General features: G+C 41.8%; 1 protein-coding gene across 5 annotated transcripts in view; it reads left to right on the top strand.

Annotated features, from left to right (window-relative positions):
• The first annotated feature begins 1,470 nt into the window (after positions 1–1,470).
• SYNCRIP (synaptotagmin binding cytoplasmic RNA interacting protein) overlaps positions 1,471–19,687 on the top strand; it is a 26,195-nt gene continuing 7,978 nt past the window's right edge. For 3 of the 5 annotated variants that reach the window (XM_027899483.1, XM_027899482.1, XM_027899481.1), the window contains exons 1-10: positions 1,506–1,637; positions 2,954–3,113; positions 3,987–4,105; positions 4,289–4,396; positions 6,178–6,291; positions 6,379–6,555; positions 11,511–11,646; positions 12,537–12,742; positions 17,697–17,846; positions 19,272–19,393. In XM_027899483.1, the coding sequence (XP_027755284.1) occupies positions 2,966–3,113; positions 3,987–4,105; positions 4,289–4,396; positions 6,178–6,291; positions 6,379–6,555; positions 11,511–11,646; positions 12,537–12,742; positions 17,697–17,846; positions 19,272–19,393 (1,280 nt within the window). In that variant the 5' untranslated portion in view covers positions 1,506–1,637; positions 2,954–2,965. Of the gene's footprint in view, positions 1,638–2,953; positions 3,114–3,986; positions 4,106–4,288; positions 4,397–6,177; positions 6,292–6,378; positions 6,556–11,510; positions 11,647–12,536; positions 12,743–17,696; positions 17,847–19,271; positions 19,394–19,687 lie in introns of all 5 variants that reach the window. The other 2 variants (XM_027899484.1, XM_027899485.1) reach the window with 2 other exon arrangements.

Here is a 19,687-nt window from a genome sequence, read left to right as displayed (position 1 = left end):
TAATGGTCCAGCTTTTAATGAAGTCTTATGGCATCGAATTCTTGAAGAGATTTTTCTCTCGTATCAACGAATACCAGCTGTATGTTTCACATACTTATACACCAGCATGTGAGCATTTGTTGACAGCAAACTAACCCTGTGTAATTGTCTGTGCTTGCTCCACTGCGCAAGTTTAAGTGTTTGCAGAGCACTGGAGATACGCTGGGAAGTGCTCGACCGGGCTCAGGGGCAGCAGCCGCTGCTCTGCTTGTGGCTGAGCTGCCTCTGGGGAAGTGACTAATACTGTGTGTGCCTTCCTGCCTCCCTTTTGCTGTCTTTATCTGGACACACAGGTCTGGCAGAGCTCAGTAGGTTAGCGTCCAAGTTTCTCGTGTGGGGTGTGCAAGTGCGACGTGTTCAAAAGTGGAATTCTGAAGTGTGCAACAAGGATCGCAAGCACGGAAGGCGCGTCTGACAGCGCTGCGCGGCCAGACCCGCATTCCGCTGGGGCCGGCCAGAGAAAGTTAAACCAGCAACGCGGGGCTGGCCCCAGGGGCGGCTGCGGGGCCAAAGCCCCCTTCCTCGGGCCGTGCTGCGGAATTCCGGCGGTGGAGAAGTGGCTGACGCCCCAGCCCGAGCTGCTGCCGGCGCCTCCCCACTGCCGGGGCCCCGTCTAGCGCAGCGACTCGCGGAAACTGCTGTTCCCCTTGGAAAAACTCCCTCCACCCGGCGGCTATGGCGGGGCGGGGAGCCCGCCCGAGGGGCTGGTGCTGAGCCCGGGGCGCTCCTCCGAGCAGGCGGGAGGCGCCTTCCGTCTCCAGTGCGGGAACGCCGAGCGCCGCCGGGCTCTGTTCTGGCCGGCAGCCACACAAAGCGTGGTTCTCCCTCCCCTCTTTTGTCTGCGTGGCTTTGTCTACTCCGTCCAGCCCCCCCCTCCCTGGGGCCGGGACTCCCCCCCGCCTCCGGTCGCCGCCGTCCCCCCGCCCTCCCGCTTTGTGCCACCTGCGCGCCGTGGGAACGGCCGCTTGCCCAATCCCAATCCCGGTCCGGCCGCGGCCGTTCTGCCGGCGCCGCGCCCGCACAGGTGCACGACGCGGGACGCGCCGGGTAGCGCGCCTTCCGCGCGCGGGGCTCGTCCCGCCGCCGCCTCCCCTCGGCAGCGCTTCTCCCGGGAGCGGGAGGGGGAGGGAGGGCGGGAACGGCGCGCGCCGATCCGCATGGAAGGCGGGGAACGCGCGCGGGGGGGGGGGGGGGGGGGAAGGGGGGGCGGAGGGGAGGGCGGGCGCGCGCGCGGGCGGGGCGCGGCGATATAACCCTTGCGGATCTGCCTGGGAGACCCCGGGGTTTGGGGCTGCGCCAGCGCGCGCGGCGGCGCCTCCTCCTCCTCTTGCCTCGGCTCTCCCCCCGCGCCGCTCCCGCCCGCCCTCCGCCCGCCCCCCCCGCGGAGTGGAAGGGGCCGGGGCTGGTGCCAGCAGCAGCAGCAGCAGCGGCGTGAGCGCTCGAGCGGCCGCCATTTTACGCCAGCTCCAGCAGCAGCACTGCCCGGACACACCGCCGCGGGAGCGCGGAACGGGGGCAGCGCCTCAGCACGCCGAGCCGCGACCCGCGCCCCGAGAGACCCTTGGCACACGGCGGTTCACCCCCGCGGACACACACAGGTCAGCGCGGCCGGGCGCCGGCGGGATCGGCGCGGGGTGGGAGCGGGCCGGGTGGCAGAGCGGGGTGAGGCGGCGCAGGGCGGGAGGCGCATGCCAGGGCCCTGCAGCGCTGTGGGGCCGGGGCGCTGCGCGATGGGTGGAGGAGCTGCTGGCGCTGCCTTCGTGGCCGCCGCTGTCGGGCGGGAGGGGGGCGGCCGGGCTGGGCCGGTGCGCGGCCCCGGGGAGGAGACGGCGGCCGGGGACACCACCCGGGCTGGGCCGGCGCGGGGCGCGTGGCTGCCGCCTCATTGTCCCGCCGGCCTCGCCGCTCCATTCATTGCCCGCGAGGGGCCGGGGGGAGCCGCGGCCTCGGTGCCGGCGTGTGCGCGGGGAGCGGGGCCGCCCGGGCTCGGCGTGCCCCCGGTCACGTCGGGAGGCGGTGGGCGACGGGCAGCGGCGTTTCCTGGCCGGGAAGCGGGGCCCTGCATTGTTCCGGGCGGGAGTGTGGCCGGGGGGCGGCGGCGGGGCCGGGAGGCACCGCGAGCTCCCGGCCGGGTGGTGAAATCGGGCCCGGGGTGTTGCAACCCGCTGTCCGGGGGGAATAGGGTGAGAGGTAGGGAATGGCTGGGGCTCGGGGCGGGGGGGAGCTGCTCCTCCCGCGGGAGTGTGGCGGGGAGGGGGGGAAGTCGGTCACTGGAGGAAGTTGTAGGACATCTGAACGCGCGGAGCACGTGTTTCCATCGGGCTCATGGCCGCCGCCGCCGTGGGTGGGTGCGGGCTGGGAAGAGCGCTTTGTTCCTCTCGCTTGCCCGGCCGGCACCGGAGTGGAGGCGGGAAGGGATCCCGGCCGCGCCCGGGGCCTGGAGAGGCGGCGTGCGCCGAGGGGCAGCGAGTTTCCAGCGGGAGGTGGAGGCGGCAGCGGGTGTCAGTGACGGTATCGCGGTGCATGTGGCAGCTTTGCTTGTCCTTCCACCCCCGCTGTTGGCTTTTTGCTCCGTTTCTAACTTATTCAGAACCTCTTAGGGAGTGTGTTAGAGAGACAGAGAGAGGGAGGTGAGTCAGAGTGTCTGGCTGGGTTGTGAAAAACCTGCAGTGAAAGCTACCCCACCCCCGCTAGGCAGTGGTGTTAGGGCTTTCCTTTGTGTTAGTGCTTCTTTTGAGGAATTTCGTGCGTCTTGCAAAACTAAAAAAAGTATCAGGGAAGCGATCTACGGTTTTTTTATATTTTTTTTTCATTATTATCAAAGGATAGGGCAGTCTGTTGCATGTATTGTCACTTGAATTGTTCTACCTGAGATATATTTAGCTTAATTTTGATGCTTATTGCATTTGAACAGATATCTGGAAACATGGCTACTGAACATGTTAATGGGAATGGTACTGAAGAGCCCATGGATACTTCTGCTGCAGTTACCCATTCTGAGCATTTCCAGACATTGCTTGATGCTGGTTTACCACAGAAAGTTGCTGAAAAACTAGATGAAATTTACGTTGCAGGTAAGATGTAAGACTTGCAAAAGCACACGCACAATATTTTATTGGATTCTGCTGTCTTTGGGCTAAAAGAGCAACTTTTTGTGGTTTCCAAAAGTATGGGAACTGCAGTCTTGCCAAAACCTATGGATGTTGTATATTCAGTGCTTTAATTTGTTGTAGTATTTTTCAGAGGAGAGTTTTGAGCTAGACTATTTGGGCTGAGGGGTGGGAACAAGTGTGCAAGTGACCAGAGCAATAGCTGGAATAGACAACAGATGATTTTTAGGAGGAGTAGGTGATGTGGTCTTTGTGCATTTTTTACATCAGTTGTAGGCAGGTGTCAGTAATTAAAACCTTGGTATGCATCTTCTCACATGAACGATACTTAATGATATGGCATTTGGGCTTATAGATGGAAAGGTTATTGTGTTTGTTTTCTCAGATGTGACAATAGCTAGCATTTTTTAAACTTGATTTCTGGATTGTGGTGGTCATCTTTAGTGCTGCAGTATATTTGTCGTTATAGTCTTCTCAAAATTTACAAAGGTATCATTGCTAGAAAAGGTAAGTCAAGTTTTGATAGATTCTTCTAAATTCAGCTTTGGGATATTGAAATTAAGTTTGGCCTTTGTAACATTTGTGTTTCACAGAAGTTAAATAAATACATAAATGCAGTAACTTACTCTTAATCTTAACTTTTTTGGTTTTAATTAAATAAAAGGTTAAATACACTTAAATTTAACTTCAGGAGAACTAAGTGGTTTGTTAGGTATAGTAACTTACTTTAATCTGTGATTGATTTAGAGGTCACTAAAATGTGTTAGATGTGTTAAATGTGGTTTTACAATGATTACTGCCCAAATATAATTAGTATTTTTTTTTTCTTTTCTCTAGGGCTAGTTGCACATAGTGATCTAGATGAAAGAGCTATTGAAGCTTTAAAGGAATTCAATGAAGAAGGTGCACTGGCAGTGCTTCAACAGTTTAAAGACAGTGATCTCTCACATGTTCAGGTAATGTTAAGCAATTTAGAATATAATAGTTGAGGGATAAACTACTGGTTGACTGGCAAAAGATTTGTTTAGGTCTCTTTAGTGATCCATGTGTGATATGTGAAATGAACACTGTACTGGTTCATGGTAAAATGAGATTCAAGCTTGTCATGTTTTTAGAACTGAAAATTCTATCTTTTGCAGAACAAAAGTGCCTTTTTATGTGGAGTCATGAAGACATACAGGCAGAGGGAAAAACAGGGGACCAAGGTGGCAGATTCCAGCAAAGGACCAGATGAAGCAAAAATTAAGGTACGTCCCTGAAAATAAGTTATGAGGTCTGCCTGTTTTTTTTTTTTTTAAAGCTGTTGTGACAGATACCTTTATTGTTATGTAACCACAGTTCTTCTTAAAAAGGCTATTATAGATTGTTTGTCATTACTGAAGGCTGTCACTTGCATTTTTGTCTTGCACTTCTTCCTTTTCAAGTGGAAATTTAATATATTGTTAATTGCTGAAACTGAATGTATATAAATGTGAAAAAGATTTCACAGTCTGCTATATGTATTGCTGAGATGGTTACACTTCCACAGCTAAAAGTTTGTGGAAACTTGTCAACATAGTTATTCGAGTTTAGAATGCATAAATTCAGCTACTGCTGCTTGGGGTTTTTTCTAGGTTTTATTATTGCTTGCTTCCCCCTCCCTTCACTTCAGATGTAAGGCAACTCCACAGTAGGGAGGAGATACCATGTGTCTGAAAAAACAGATTGTAATGGATTTAGGATTTAGCCCACTTCTTATGACATAATCACTGTGATCATAAACTGTACCCCTCATACTGTTGTAATAAGGGATAAATTATTTCTTGGACCATGTCTGCTACTAGCAAGATGTTCTTGTCTCAAGAGTTAAGCAACAATAATTTTCATTTAAAATTCTGTGATTAGCAACTTTACCGAAGATTAAGGGAAGGAAAGCCATCTAAGCATGCTTAGGTGATGCCATAAAAAACCCAGAGAATCTTTGTTCTTTGACATTTTGTGTGTAATGTGTAAAATGAGCATGTTACATTACAAACAACTATGTACCTTGTAAAATTAGAAAATCTTTTTTTCTCCTGAGTTTGAAGCTGGGATGCCGTTAATTATAAATTCAAAAAAACTGGTACAGTTTTTGTCACTACCACATGAAGCAACAATATTATGAGGACTTTTTTTAATAACTGGAAGTTGCATAGCTTTTACTGCTGATGGCTATAGCATTTAAAATAACTGCAATTTTCCATTTGTGAAATTCCTAATATTTGACTATAATTGGACTTGTTTAATATGCGGTTTCTTTGTGTGTAGAGTTGATTTGTCTTTGTACAAAATTATTAAGAAAGCCTTGATTTTGCAGGAGTATCTCATGCATATGCATACTGAATTTCATCTAACAATTAAAATTGCTAGTATATCTGTAACTGCATGTAGTGCTCCTAGTGAGGATTACTTGTCCTGGGATGCTGTATGTGCCTACAAGGAATTTGGAGGGGGCAGAATAGGAGAAAGGAAGTAGTACTACCATGCCAGTGGTTGGATACCTGAAGCAGTCTGTACAGTGTTCCAGGGGTGTACGCACTTAAACATGTGTTCTTTAACTTCACACTCATGAGTAATCTCATTAAGTGAAGGGAACTCTTGTGCATAAATGTCTGCAGGATTGGACATGCCAAAACAAGAAGTGGCTCAGACTAAGATCTTCCTAATTAAAGGGAAGCTCACTGTTCTATTACTTTTTTTTTTGGGGGGGGGGGGGACACAGGAGGGAGTGTGTGTTTTGTTTGGTGGTTTTTGATTTTTTTTTAAATGAAAATGAAGGAATTGGGAAAACTGTATGTGAAACTCTAATTTTCTAGCAGTGTTTCTTTACCTGATAGTTTTGTTAATTGTTTTGCAAGTTGAAGTACTAGCAGTAGGGGTTTTTTGCCTGTGGGAGCTTCAAAGCAGCACAGTTTAAAAGGAATTATAAGCATGTCTGTCTGTGAATTTAGGGCAGCTAAACTTGCTCAATTTGTATGTGATTTTAAAGTTTTAAGTTTCTTACTTGAAGGCACTGTTGGAGAGAACCGGCTACACCCTTGATGTGACTACTGGACAGAGAAAGTATGGTGGACCTCCTCCAGAGTCTGTATATTCCGGACAACAACCTTCTGTTGGTACAGAGGTAAGAAGGGGAATATGTTTATGTAGATGTGCTCCTAAGTCATTGGAAGTATTTTTTTATAAACAGTGCTCTGTATGTCTGTTGTAGATATTTGTGGGCAAGATTCCGAGAGACTTGTTTGAAGATGAACTTGTTCCATTATTCGAGAAAGCTGGGCCTATATGGGATCTCCGCTTAATGATGGATCCACTAACTGGTCTAAATAGAGGATACGCTTTTGTTACTTTTTGTACTAAAGAGGCAGCTCAGGAAGCTGTTAAACTGGTAAGTTTCCTTCAGACCTTTTTCTGATTTTTTGTAAGAACACTCTGGCTTAGAAGCAGTTGTCCTGGTCCTAAAGCTTAGGTGCCTAAGATGAGACTGTCATTGTTAGGTCACTTCATAAATGTCCACTAGGTGTTCTTAAATGTATTTCCATGTTGCATACATACTTTTACTGAATACAGTAGGGACAGGGGAGAAGAAAAAAGCTCATGGACTGCTGTTTGGTCGTTTTAGGTGCTTTACTATTAACCACAATTGTATTAGCAGTAGTGACTTCTGTCTGCATCTGGGTGAGTTTTGGAGAGCAGTGGTGTTGGAGTTGCTGTGGGCAAGGCAAGCACTGGTCAGGGTGTCTGTGACTCTTGATGTGCTTGTGCACCAGCAGGGGGCCTGTGCTGGAAAAGCGCTTCAGAGTCAGAATTTTATAAGATACTTCAAATGGGAAAAAGTGTCTCTTGAGTGTTGCAGGTCTGTTCTGTTTGCTGCAACTGACTGGAGAAAGTCATAAATCCTGCCAGCTTAAAAAGCATTTCCTCTTTTTTACACAGAGGTGTGAAATAGTTTGATATGGGATACTCCTAATCATCTTTTCGGGTTTTATGCATGAAGCACCCATCCCTGAAACTGAAGGTGGGGAGAAACAGTACCCTGGTCCTTGTACCACGCCTTTGTTTTCCTGGTTAAGTTAAAATTGAATTTTTGAGCTATTTGCTACTACATTGATATGGCAAAGATCAGTGTGTGGTATGATTTCCAAGACTGTTAGCCATAGTCATTCTGAAGTGTGCTGATACTGTATTGCTATAGAAGGGTTAACAAACTTTGTTTTGTAATAAGGTATATCTTAAACCAAGGTACCCAGTGACAATATTATTCAGTTGGTGGAGACAAATCAAGCTGAAAATGGGAATGTGTTTTAAGAAGGTGTACAAATGTCTACAAAAGTGGAAGTACAAAAATAATCTGGCATGTGCTGTTAAGCTTTTTAAAAAGAATAGTTGGTTGTTCCAGTGTGCAGTCAGATATACGGGGATAACTGTGTGTTCCTCTTTGTACTTTCATTGTTAACCCAGCTGTTTATATTGTATATGGACTTCTAAGAGTTCAGCACATGACTTAGCAAAATAATGAATCAAATCGCATAAGTCCTGAGAGGCACTTAGTAAACGAACAAAACAGAATTTTTCTTCACTTGGCTGGATTTGCTTAAAGGCAGCATGCTCTGAGAAGTCATTTGTGTTTCCATAAAAGAAAACATCATATCCTAGCCTCAGTCTGCCACTCAGTGATACAAGGGAAGGAGGTACTTGGTGCCCCTTTATGTCAGATCTTTGATATGCAGGAGGAAAGGGTGTTGTATTGTGTTTTTCAGCTAAATAGCCACTGAGGATAATATCTGAAAAGTGTTGCAATTAATGGGGCAGTCTTTCGGCCTTTATGCTAAACTCTCTGAAAACAGGGTTAGTTTTAAATTGGATCCTGTGATCAGGATCAGTCAGCAGTTTTCATAGTTCCAGCCATAGTTGACTGGCTAGTTTAGTGTAGTATAAGTTCCCCAAGTTACCTAGAAGTGATTTGCAGGAGTATTAGCACATTGTGTGCTCTTGAGCTCAGCTGAAAATTGTGAGTCTGTCACTTGTATTAGTTACACATGCAGTGGGAGAGATTGCTGAAAGACTTAAAGACGCTGAACCCCTGGTTCCATCCATTTTCATATCTTATTATTTTAACAGGTGTTCTGTTTGATGCTATCTGTAATCTTCTGATGTGTATACAACTTATTTCCAAGCTTTCTGGACTCCCTGGGATAAGGATTCTTGTGTTTTCTACCTTCTTCCAGAGGCATTTTTTTTAGGACTCTGTGAAGTATAGAAAAAAATGAGACGAAAAACCTCTGCATGGCCTGTAGGCTTTTGAGTAATAAGAGACAGCTATGTTTTTGTCAATACCCAAACTGCAGCAGGGAATAAACTGACCTGTCTTCAGGCTCTTGGAGTTGGTGTAACATACTTTGCATACAGTTCATATTTGTGTGGCTGTTCTATGTATCATCCACAGTCTTTATAACAACTTAATGTAAAACTGAACTAAAATTTTTGGATATGCGTAATGTTGACTTACTGTATTCATTAGAAGAAATCTTGAAATTTTAATATGTTGAAGCTGTGATTTTGTTTATGCATATGCATTTTTAAACCACTTAAGATTGTGTTTAGATTTATAAATCTTCTCGGTATCAGGCAATAGTATCACTCCATTTTTGTCTCAAGCGCAGCCAGAACTATTTTAAATACTATTTAGGGAATTCTCCCCTTTTTTATGTCTATTATTTAATTCAGTGTGGTTAACCCTTGCTGGTTAAGTAGGAAGGGCGTCTAAAATGTTCATCCAAGCACTCACCATCAAAGAACGGTGGGTTCGTTTTGGTATTTTTTTGAATCTCAGTAATTTTTTTTTTCCCTGTTAACACGCTTACTTTGCTTTATACTGTTTAAGAATTACAACTCCAGTTGTGTTCTTTTGCACTCACATTCAGTTCTCCCTCTTATTTCATAAGAAGTTACTAGATTTAAGTTTTTCAAAAGATCCCTGTGTGAACGAGGTTACTGTAGACATGTACAAGATAAATACTTTTGAGGTGAAGCTTGTAGGAAAACATTGTGCAAACTATAGTAGCATTCAGTGTATTTTTGACTAGAGCAGGTGTAAGCTTGATCAAAGTGGGGCTACAGGTGGATTATGCAAATATGCCATTTAAACAGTCTGCCAGCTATGCTTAGCAGTACAGCTTGCCATTTGCTCCTGGAAATAGTCTAGAATTGGTAGTGAAAGTTTAAATGGATAAACTATAAACTAATAAGACAGACTGTATGCACACTTTGACTTGTTTGTAATTCTTACAGAAGTTAGCAAGGAAAAAAACCCAAACTATTATATTTTCTAGAGGGCAGGAATATCCGTTACTGACTTTGGACATTGATTCAGTGGTGACAGGAGGGGGAAGCAGTATGCTGACATAGCTAATTTGGTAGCCTGACTGTTTTGGCACTTTACCCAGATCATGATCTGGGCCTGTTTATGTCTAAGTTTTCAGATGGTATGCGAACTATTTACTTAAAAATCACTAACATAATAACTTGATATTTGAGAGCACCTAATTGAAGACTGTTTTCTGTGTGTTAAGAGAAACATGCAATGGAAAGTGGTAGTATGAAAAAACTATGGTAGAATGTATTAATTTTACCTCACTGCTATGAGTTGTATGAGAGACTCTCTTTGGATTAAATATGTAGCTGAACTTTGGTTTTAGGGTTTAGCAGGAACAGTTAAATAATATCTTATCTGTACAGAACAGAATAGAATATTTCATTTGGAAGGGAGCTGCAGTGTCACGTAGTCCAACTGCCTGACCACTTCAGGGCTGACCAGAAGTGTTGCTATCGTGATCATCATCAAGGGCAGTGTCCAAATGCATCTCTTAAAACACTGACAGCTTTGGGGCATTGACCACCTCTCTAGGAAGCCTGTTCTAGTGTTTGACTGCCCTCTCAGTAAAAGGAGTTTCCTAATGTAAAGAAATGTTTCCTAATGCACATTTAAGTGAATGAAGTATTAGTTTCACAGACTAATAATCTGTCAGCTTCTTTAAAAGTGTTTCTTTAAAAAACTTCTTTTGAGTTACTGTAATCTATCTCTCATTAATGTGTGCAAATCTGTTTATTGGCTCTGATAATATGCATAGTCTTTCTCTATGGTTGTTTCCTACTTTAAAATCAACTTTCCTCTGCCGCATAGGCAACATATGTGGAGTTAAAAGTCTTTTGCTGTGTCCTGCTATGTTGTGTCACCCCAGAGCCTTTTCAGATGTACAGTTCTTCTTTTAGCTCGCTTTTGGTGCAGTTAACTAGCTTAGAAAAGTTTCAGTGATGTGGTTTTTGTTTGCACAAGATAAATTTAAGTAAACATCTTCCCACTGGTTTTATTTCACAAAAAGCATAAGGGGGTGCAGGATAACTTGCTTTTGCAGGAAGATTTGTCACCAAACACAAAAAACCTCATGAAATAAATAGCTAGATTAAATTTTAAAAAGCTGCCCTGCTACATGTCAATATGCTGTTTACCACAAATTACAGTTTGTTAGCTAAAGAACAGTCCTTAACAGGGCTTCCAGTTGGAAAGGGGTTGATGTACCACCAGTTGACCATCCTGCTGATTGTTTGGATGATGCATGTCTGTGTCTGCATCTCAGTGAAAGGCATTTTTTTGTCAGCAGACGTCTACAGTAATTCTTTTTTTTTTTCTTCCTTAAACTGCTGACTTGTTCAGGGTTCTTTCTAAATCTATTATGAGAAAAGCACTAGAACAAAAGTGTTAGTATTTCAGGTCAGTAAAGGTTTGCTCTTGCCGTTTACTATCTTTACGTGTGTAATCTTTATGCTTTGGAAAATATTTGCCAGTTGGTCTTGTACATTTTGTGGAGAATACCTGATCATGACTCTCTTTCTTTTGTTAACTGTAAAACTTTAGAAGGGAACCTGGCTAATTGAGACTCATGTCTTGTATTACACACAAATCAAGGATTTATAGGTAAAGTCTGTAGAGGAACTTGAATTTTTTTTTCTGCACTGTTGTGAAGGGAGAAGCCTTGACCTTGATGACTTGTACATAAGATTTACCTTTTATGGTTCTGCATGAAAAAGTCTCTTAAGGAGCAAATATTAAGAGACTTGAACAAGAAGGGAAGAAAAATTGTTGGATGAAATTGTGGCAAAATCTTAGAGAACATGGGTATACTTTAGAATAGGTGAATGTGCATTGTAAGAATGTGTTAAGATGCAAAAATTTAATATATTGCTCAATACTGGGTTTTCAAGATTTATTATTTGGTATCTGCTGTTGAAGGGGAGAGAAAATTATCTGTAACTGACGAATGTCCAATTATTTTTTTCTTGCAGTACAACAACCATGAAATTCGTTCTGGAAAACACATTGGTGTATGCATCTCCGTTGCCAATAATAGGCTTTTTGTTGGCTCTATTCCTAAGAGTAAAACCAAGGAGCAAATTGTTGAAGAATTCAGCAAAGTAACAGGTAAGTCATTTAACTATGCTTTGTAGAGCTGGAATGATGTCAGATGTGATGGGTGATGAGCTGTCTTCACCATCTTTTGACTTACAGTTCATGAATCCAAACTAACACCGCTCAGCATTTGTCTCAACTTTTAGGTGTTGTGGTTTTTTTTTTTTTTCTGTTTGTTAAACTGTGCTGAGGGGTGAAATATTTGTGATTACACTAGAAGCATGGTTTCAAGTTTTACCTATAAAGTAAGTGTGTAATGTCTAAAAAACCATTCAAAGAAATTTGAATTTGAAGTTTAATAATTTCAGTACCAGTGGATGTTTTAAAACTTCTCAGGGCAAAACTGAAGCTAGTTGAAGAATGTAACTAGTTCCACGTTTTAGTGGTTTGATAAGGATCTCTTTTTGATAACAGCATATGAACTGGTAAAGGTAATGATGACTTTCTCTGTTACTGAATTATATACTCAAGGTTCTTTAGGACAATTAACTTTTTAGGTATTAAAACTATGCAAGTTTTGTCTCTTGTTTAGACACGCATGAAAAAAAAACCCTGATAAGTGGTGTGACTTAGGAGTTTAAGAGGAGAATTGATAAAGCACAACTTTTGGCTGCCTTTAACTCTTCTCCACTCAGTTGGAGGAAGGATATTTTTCCATAGCTTCTGAGCTTTCTTCACTTGATAAAAATAGAACATAAGTCAGAATAGTTTGATGTCTCTCTTTGAAAATGTTGGTCTTGAGAGCAGGAAAACTACTATGTACGTGGTCTCAAAAGTTTAGTGTGTTCCTGGTTTTTTGGAACGACTTGTCAGGTGCACACTTGGCCGAAAGATAATCCCCACTTCATAATACAAATTAATTTATTGAAGGCATAACAAACAATTATTTTGTTTAATTTCAGAGGGTCTTACAGATGTCATATTGTATCATCAGCCTGATGACAAGAAAAAGAACCGGGGTTTCTGTTTCCTTGAATATGAAGATCACAAAACTGCTGCTCAGGCCAGACGTAGGTTAATGAGTGGCAAAGTGAAAGTCTGGGGAAATGTTGTTACAGTGGAATGGGCTGACCCTATAGAAGACCCAGATCCTGAAGTCATGGCAAAGGTAATAAAGCTATAAGTGCTGTATTCCAGATGAGATACTTCCTGACATTAGCCTAAGATTAAATAACATCTTTCAGCTTTCTTGACAGACATGATGTGAAATGATAAAAATATGAATACACTCTAGAAATTATGTGAATTTAAAAACTCTATATGGCCTGATATTATTTTGTTCTCCCAAGGCTGAATAGTGAACATAATTCTTGCCAAAATGACACATAGGATGACGTTCTTAACTTCTTATCTGGAAGCAATGGTGGTGACTCCAGGAGTTAAAACGGTTTTGTAGTTTAGTATTTGGAGGGACAGAAATCTAGATGAGATCACAGAACAAGCCTGAATTCTTTTTAAACCTTGGAACTGTATCATTTCAGCATTAGAACATGTCAGTGTTCAAATGTACACAAATGTATTTTCAAAGTTGACATTAGTAGTTTTTTCTGAGAAGTTAGGCAATTAACTTGTATTTGGAACTCTGTAGTTATTTTTAATTTGGGGGAGTTAATTCCTTAAAATACCTAGACTGGTAATGTTTTGGATTTCAAATATTTAGGTGAAACTGAAGTCTGGAGTGTTAACATTTTGAAGTATGTTGTAGCAGTTGTTTTATATATGTGCGTGATATTTTGCCAGAAACAATTACCTGAAATTTTTTTCCCCATCAGATGTTGCCCAACCCTCTCTTTTTCGGTTGTGTTGTGTAGCTGAGTTGTTTAATGGAAACTCCTAGCTAGCCCATATCCTTATCTCTTTCTCTTTGCTTGCTTTTCGTCTGTGCTTTTACTCTCATCTGAGACACGTCACTTGCTGGAGTCCTACTTTGATGGACCTAGTAAGATAGCTTGGCTGGGATCTCCTCTTTGGTGAGCCATAAGGGAAAAGGGTTGGGGTGGGGGCTCATTTTAGGAAAAAAGCTGCTTTTGTAATACAGGTATTACAGAAGCTTTTGGACTATCCTGTCTGCAGACATTTATTTTTCTTGCCCGGCATCATAGACTATCAGGAGCAGGGGAAGAGTCTTGCAGGTAAAATTGGTAGAAGGTGACACTTCCTAAATATGAACTATATGTTCAGTTTCTTGGCTCAAAAGAGAAGAGACCAAATCCACCAAACTGTTAAAATGAATGAGCAGGAACTTCTGCTGACATAACTGAATAGATGAACAGGAAATGATAGGGGACATAGTCAGGTGTCTTTTCTAAGCAAGTTTACAGATATGGAGAGCGACAGGCTAAAGAAATTAAAGCTTAATTGTGATTTGTCCCGTTTACTGTACAGTTTTTTAGTGTATTAATGCCTTGTATTGTTTTGTATTTGAAATGGGACATGAAAAGGGAAGAAACATGGAAATGAAGGGAAGAAATACAGAAAATGTAGAGAAAATCAACATGCATATTTCTAGGGCCATGTGCTAAAAATGGGCATGAAGCTCGAGGTTGAAGATGTATGGAAAAACTAGACTATATGAATTAGAATACTGAAAAAGTAGAGAACATTTGGCTCGTATCTGAAGGCAGAAGTTGAGACGAGCATTGGTGTCTGACCTGCCTCAGTGGCTCTGTCCCTTCGTTTATTCTTGCAACAAGGAAAGTTTCTACTCTAGGCTTTCTTGTCCACTTGCTGTTCATTTATTTAGAGAAACATATCTGCCACTTCTCTAAATGTTAGATTTACTTTCTGTTCTCTCCTAAGAGAAGGAGCAGTGCAGATGCAGCTGCAGTCAGTAATCTCCTGGCTGTGAGCTGCAAGTTGGCGGTCAATGCTTCTGACTGCTGTCAGTCTGGAGCAAAGGGAAAGCTATTGACCCATGTCATCTTGCACATGTTATGGTGGAAGGCTTTGAAGGAAACTGTGACTTGGGAGAAGTAGGTTGGTTTTATCAGAATAATAATCTGATCAACAGTTTTCTTGTCAAGACTGCAAGTCCCCAAGAGCAAACTATCAGGAAGACCAGTTCACCTTTCTAGTGAGAAGGTGAACCGTGTTCTAAATCTTAGAGAAGCAGCATGTAATTTCATCAGTATATGGACACCTACTAATTTAAATTTCTGAAATGTTTGAGTCTTTTTTCCTTTGTCCTCCAGACTTCTGATAGAATGTTGTGGAAAGCACTGTATATGTGAATACTTACAATTTAAATGGGCTGTTAATATAAATACGAAATAGCTTGAGCATGATGAGGGATGAAGATAGATTCTGAAGCTAGATGTATGTGCTACAGGAGATTAGTACTTGTACTGACAGATCAGAGTAGAATTGGTGACGATATTGACTTCTGGTCCAAAGCGAACTTCTTTCTAACTTCCAGTGGTTGTGTTGATACCGTAATCTCTCCTAAGTGTCATTTTGTTGCCTCTTATCCCTGTAGTCTAGATAAATTCATTAATGTTTTACTTGGTTTCTGTAGGATGGCTGAGGCTACAGAGGACGTTCCGGAGTGGCAGGTTAAGCAGCTAAATAAAGTCTTATGTTTGTGGCTGCCTGGCAGATTACAGGACAAGAGACAGGGCTAGTAACCGTTGGAGAATGTGGCCTGAAGTGTTTGTGCTGTAGGTAAGAGGAGGAAAAGGAGCAGATACCAGAAGTTTTTGGGATCTTTAATCTTAAGCAGTTTTAAATGTGAGTTCTGCCATTACAACAAAATGCTGGTGCTGGGTATATTGCTTGTTAGGTGTATATATGGATTCTTGGTATCTGTGAGGCTTAATGAAGAGGACTTCCTTTTTGTTGTTGTTCTTTTGTTTTGAGTTTTTTTTTTTTTGTTTTGTTTCGTTTTCCTTCCCTCCCTCTTTCATTAGCAGTAAAAATGGGTTCATCTTCTCCCAACCTATGCTTTAACCTGCCTGATAGCTTTGATGTCATACTTGACTTGTTCAGCCACGGTTCTAATCAGTAACATGACCAAAGGTGTTTAAAAATTTCAGCTGTTAGAGATTTGTCTACACTGGGAAAATTTAAATTAGTTGCTTTTTTATTTCTTTAAAAAACAATGCATCTTGTAACAGAGAAGTAATTATTCTGTCAAGTTTTTAATCGTGTCTGATATTATGTCAGTCATCATGGATTTATTAGTGAAGGCTAACTAGGGTTCCTCATGAGATTCTTGCTTTCATCCTTTTCTAAACAACAATAAGGAACATTTGTTCAAAGGTTTTGGTTACATCACAAAACTCCCTGTAATTCATTTCCATGGAATAAGGATAAGGAAGCAATTAGGATATTTTACTAAAAATGGTTACTATGTATGGGTTACAATAAATAAAGGTTGGTCTTACCACCAGGACATTTAGGAGAAGCTTAATACATAGTAGGAAACAGCCTTCTGTGTAGAGTTAGCTGTGACTTTAGCCATCTTCTGAGAATCAGCAAGAATAATTATTGTCAAAGATCAGAGTTGATACGCTGGGTTAGATTTACAGCTTGTAGTATCCCTTCTTCTAAATTCTACATCCCATCCTACTTCAGCTAGCGAGTGAGACAGATTTATGGAAGTCTGCCCTGTTTATTTGTGACTTAATTACATAGTAATTCCTATAGAAAGGGTGTCTGGGTTTATTGAGTTCCTGTATGTGGTGGGAGTAGAGTATAGCTCTGCTTCAGATTGAAGAATGCTTTCTTTGGTCCTTTCACACCTTGTGTTATTTGTGTTGACCTTCAAGGTTAGGAGCAGGAAGTCAGTGCTGCCCCATACAGTGTTCAGTTTTTGTCACTGGCTAATTTGAAACCAGTAGGAGCAAGGGGGATGTGAGCAGAAGTTGCAGGTTTTTGCAGCTGATTGGCAGCTGCACTGTAGGAAGGTGAGAGTGTGAACATTCCTTGGCAGTAGGAGGTGAGTAGACTGTCAGAGCTTGGTGCCAGCATGTGGAAGGAACTCTCACAACAAGTCAAAGAGTCTTGTAAATTGTGAGAACTCGGATGACACCATGTAAACATGCTAATGTCCAGTCATTTAGTGCAGCCTCAGTGTGGACACAAGGATGAGTCTTTCAGTAATAACGGGTCACGAATAGGTGATTCCCGTTGTCTAATGTTGTATGTTGTCTGCTCTGTTAAATTTTAAGCAGATAAAATACAGAGTTGTCTGTATTTTCTCATATACAGTTGGTGGTTGCTGAAACTATATTGATGATTAGTCACTGTCAGACAGTTAACAGTGTATATATCAGTAGTTGAAAGATTACCTGCCTTTCTGATTTTAGAAGCTGGATAGCACTTTGTGTAGCTTAAGAGCTGTATTGCGTGCTTTAGCGAGCCAGGGGAGGGAATAGATTTCCAGACTTATTTGAAGGTGGCTGTTCCTCTAGAGAAGGGCAACGTTTGACTTGTGAGAAAGTCCCAGGGTGACTGGGCAGTGTCAGCCTTAGTATCCCCCTCTGTCAACATTCTCTCTTTCAGTAGTGGCTTCAGGTCCCTGCATGCCTCTCAGGCGAGCACAGACGTGACACCAGGTATTTGGTGCAGCTATAGCACACGAACCACAAGTTAAGCAGCTTGAAAGCTGCAGTCCTGACACCTCTGACCTAGATATTACAGTGGTGACTGTTCTGCAAATAACAGCAAAACCCTGTCTAAACAATTAAAAGTTTTGATAAGTTAATTGTTTTGTGTGTAACCAATCCTGGTTACCTTCTTTCGAGTTTGAAAATGTTCTGAGTTGAAGATTGCTTCTGTTAGGATCCTTTTAAACATTAACACAAATTGGATTGACTTTCAGGATACTAATACTTACGTAAACATGTTTGACAACAGATTCAGTATTTCTGTCAGGGAATTTTGGAGCTAACTCATCCTGGTTTGACTATATAAGTGTACATATTCACATGTATGTATATAAAATGTTGTACAGAAAATGTAATGTTTTCAGTACTGTCAATAGCAGTAACTTGCAAAGCTTCATTTTGTGTTTTGAAATTAGATCATACTTCTAAGTACTTTTTTTGTTTTCACCCCCTTAGGTAAAAGTTTTGTTTGTACGCAATCTTGCCAACACTGTAACAGAGGAGATACTAGAAAAGGCCTTCAGTCAATTTGGAAAGCTAGAGCGAGTGAAGAAGCTAAAAGACTATGCTTTCATTCATTTTGATGAACGGGATGGTGCTGTAAAGGTAAGTGAATAGGGCTGTAACTGTGTGTGTGTTGTAAGTAATGAATTAACATAACATTTAGAAGCTGTGTGCTGCTTTTAACTTGGGAAAAAACTTTGTCTGGAGAAAGAATAACGCATTGTCATTGATAACTTTATCCTCTCTGGGTGTCTCTTAGGATGATGCAGTTTATTACTTGAAAAGTGGATTTTAGGTGCATCTATTCTAAATAATTCTGCTGATGAGTTTCTAAGATAATCATGTCTTATATTTGAAACTGAAGTGTCAGAAGTTGAATGACTCTTCTCACCAAATTATTGGTAAAATCAAAAGCAGTTTCTCTGGGGCTGGTGATAAAATCTTAGGGTTTTTTTGTCTTGGGTTTTTTATTGCAGAAAACACTTTTTCTTTCATGTGAGGTGCTGGACAGTTGAATAATTGTCATTCTTGGATTTTGCTAGCCTGGTCTTGATGTCATCTGTTATTAGGAAAGTGTAATTCCCCTCCTGCCTGTAATGTTACCTGCTTTTTATGTTCTGTGGGAGGATGTAGGATACAAGGGGATTCAGTTTTTCATACATATCCATATGCCTTAAAGCAGATCATGGAAGGAGTCTTCATAAGATATGTATCCTATCAAGGCTTAGCTATGTAGAGTCTCTAAAAGCGGTAGAATCTTTAGGATTTCTCTACTTGAAATTAACTTGTAGCAATTAGTGTGACCCGTGGAAATTGTACATGGTGGGGGAGGGTAGGGAAGGATTTGATGGTTTGCTTTCACTTTTTTTCGGGGGAGAAGGTTTCAGGGTTGGTGGTGATGGTGGGTTTTTTATGTGGATTTGGGGAGGAGTTGGTTTTTTGTGGGATATTTTTGCTTCTTTTAGTTGTGTTGGGTTTTTTTTTTTTTTTTGGTTGGTTGGGTTTTCTTTGGGGGAGTGTTTTTGGGATTGTTTGTTTGTTTTCCTGTTGTGGTCAGAATTAAACTTGACTTCTAATTTTTGGCTTCTGGTTGAAAAAGAAAGTTATATTTATTACAGGTAAAATAAAGGACAAGAAGCATGTACTGATTCTTAGCTTTAGGACTGTTTGCATTGTGCTGACATTAGGAATTTATTCATCTATTACAAAATCTTTCCGAAGGACAGTGCTGTCACTTTATTAATTGAAACAGCTTGCAAAGATGGAAGCCTGTTTACAGTTTTGAGTGGAAGATTCCTGAACTGATACGTGAAGTCTTGGATTTGAGAGCCAAGTTTAGACGAAATGCATAACTCTAGAACCCATTATACTATGCTGTCTGATTGTTTGAAAATGTTTTTTAAAGCTTTATACTATCATTTTAGCTTTGGATAACAAATTTAAAAATGCATACTCTAAAAGATAAAAGAAAAATAATAGCTTTGGATATGCTTGGAAGTATATTTAAAGTCTGGTTAATTCCTTCAGGCAATGGAAGAAATGAATGGCAAAGATTTAGAGGGAGAAAACATTGAAATTGTTTTTGCTAAGCCACCAGATCAAAAAAGGAAAGAACGGAAAGCTCAGAGACAAGCGGCTAAAAATCAGATGTAAGTGTAAATGCATGCACTTATGTTGTATTACTTCTGAAAGACTTGTACACTCCTACTAAATTAAAACATCTGGATATTTTTGTAGGTATACTGTAGTGTGTACCGTTTTTCTGGCTTCTCTGAAAATGTTGGATTTGGTTTTGTTTGCATTTTACTTAAGACCTGGTAGTGGTGTTGGTGAGAATTCAGGTACTGTCTTGCTATACTCACTGAGTGCGAGAGCACTGGAGGAACTGTCTGAAGGTCATGAAACATATAATACCTCTTTTTATTCTCAACTTCCATTGGTAC

This window comes from Empidonax traillii, unplaced genomic scaffold (genome assembly GCF_003031625.1).
Source record: "Empidonax traillii isolate 1590-97213 ecotype Southwest subspecies unplaced genomic scaffold, ASM303162v1 scaffold671:size839176, whole genome shotgun sequence".
In the NCBI taxonomy this organism is placed as follows: domain Eukaryota; kingdom Metazoa; phylum Chordata; class Aves; order Passeriformes; family Tyrannidae; genus Empidonax; species Empidonax traillii.
The sequence above is the reverse complement of the archived record's forward strand: the minus strand, read 5'-3'. Positions and strand labels throughout refer to the sequence as shown.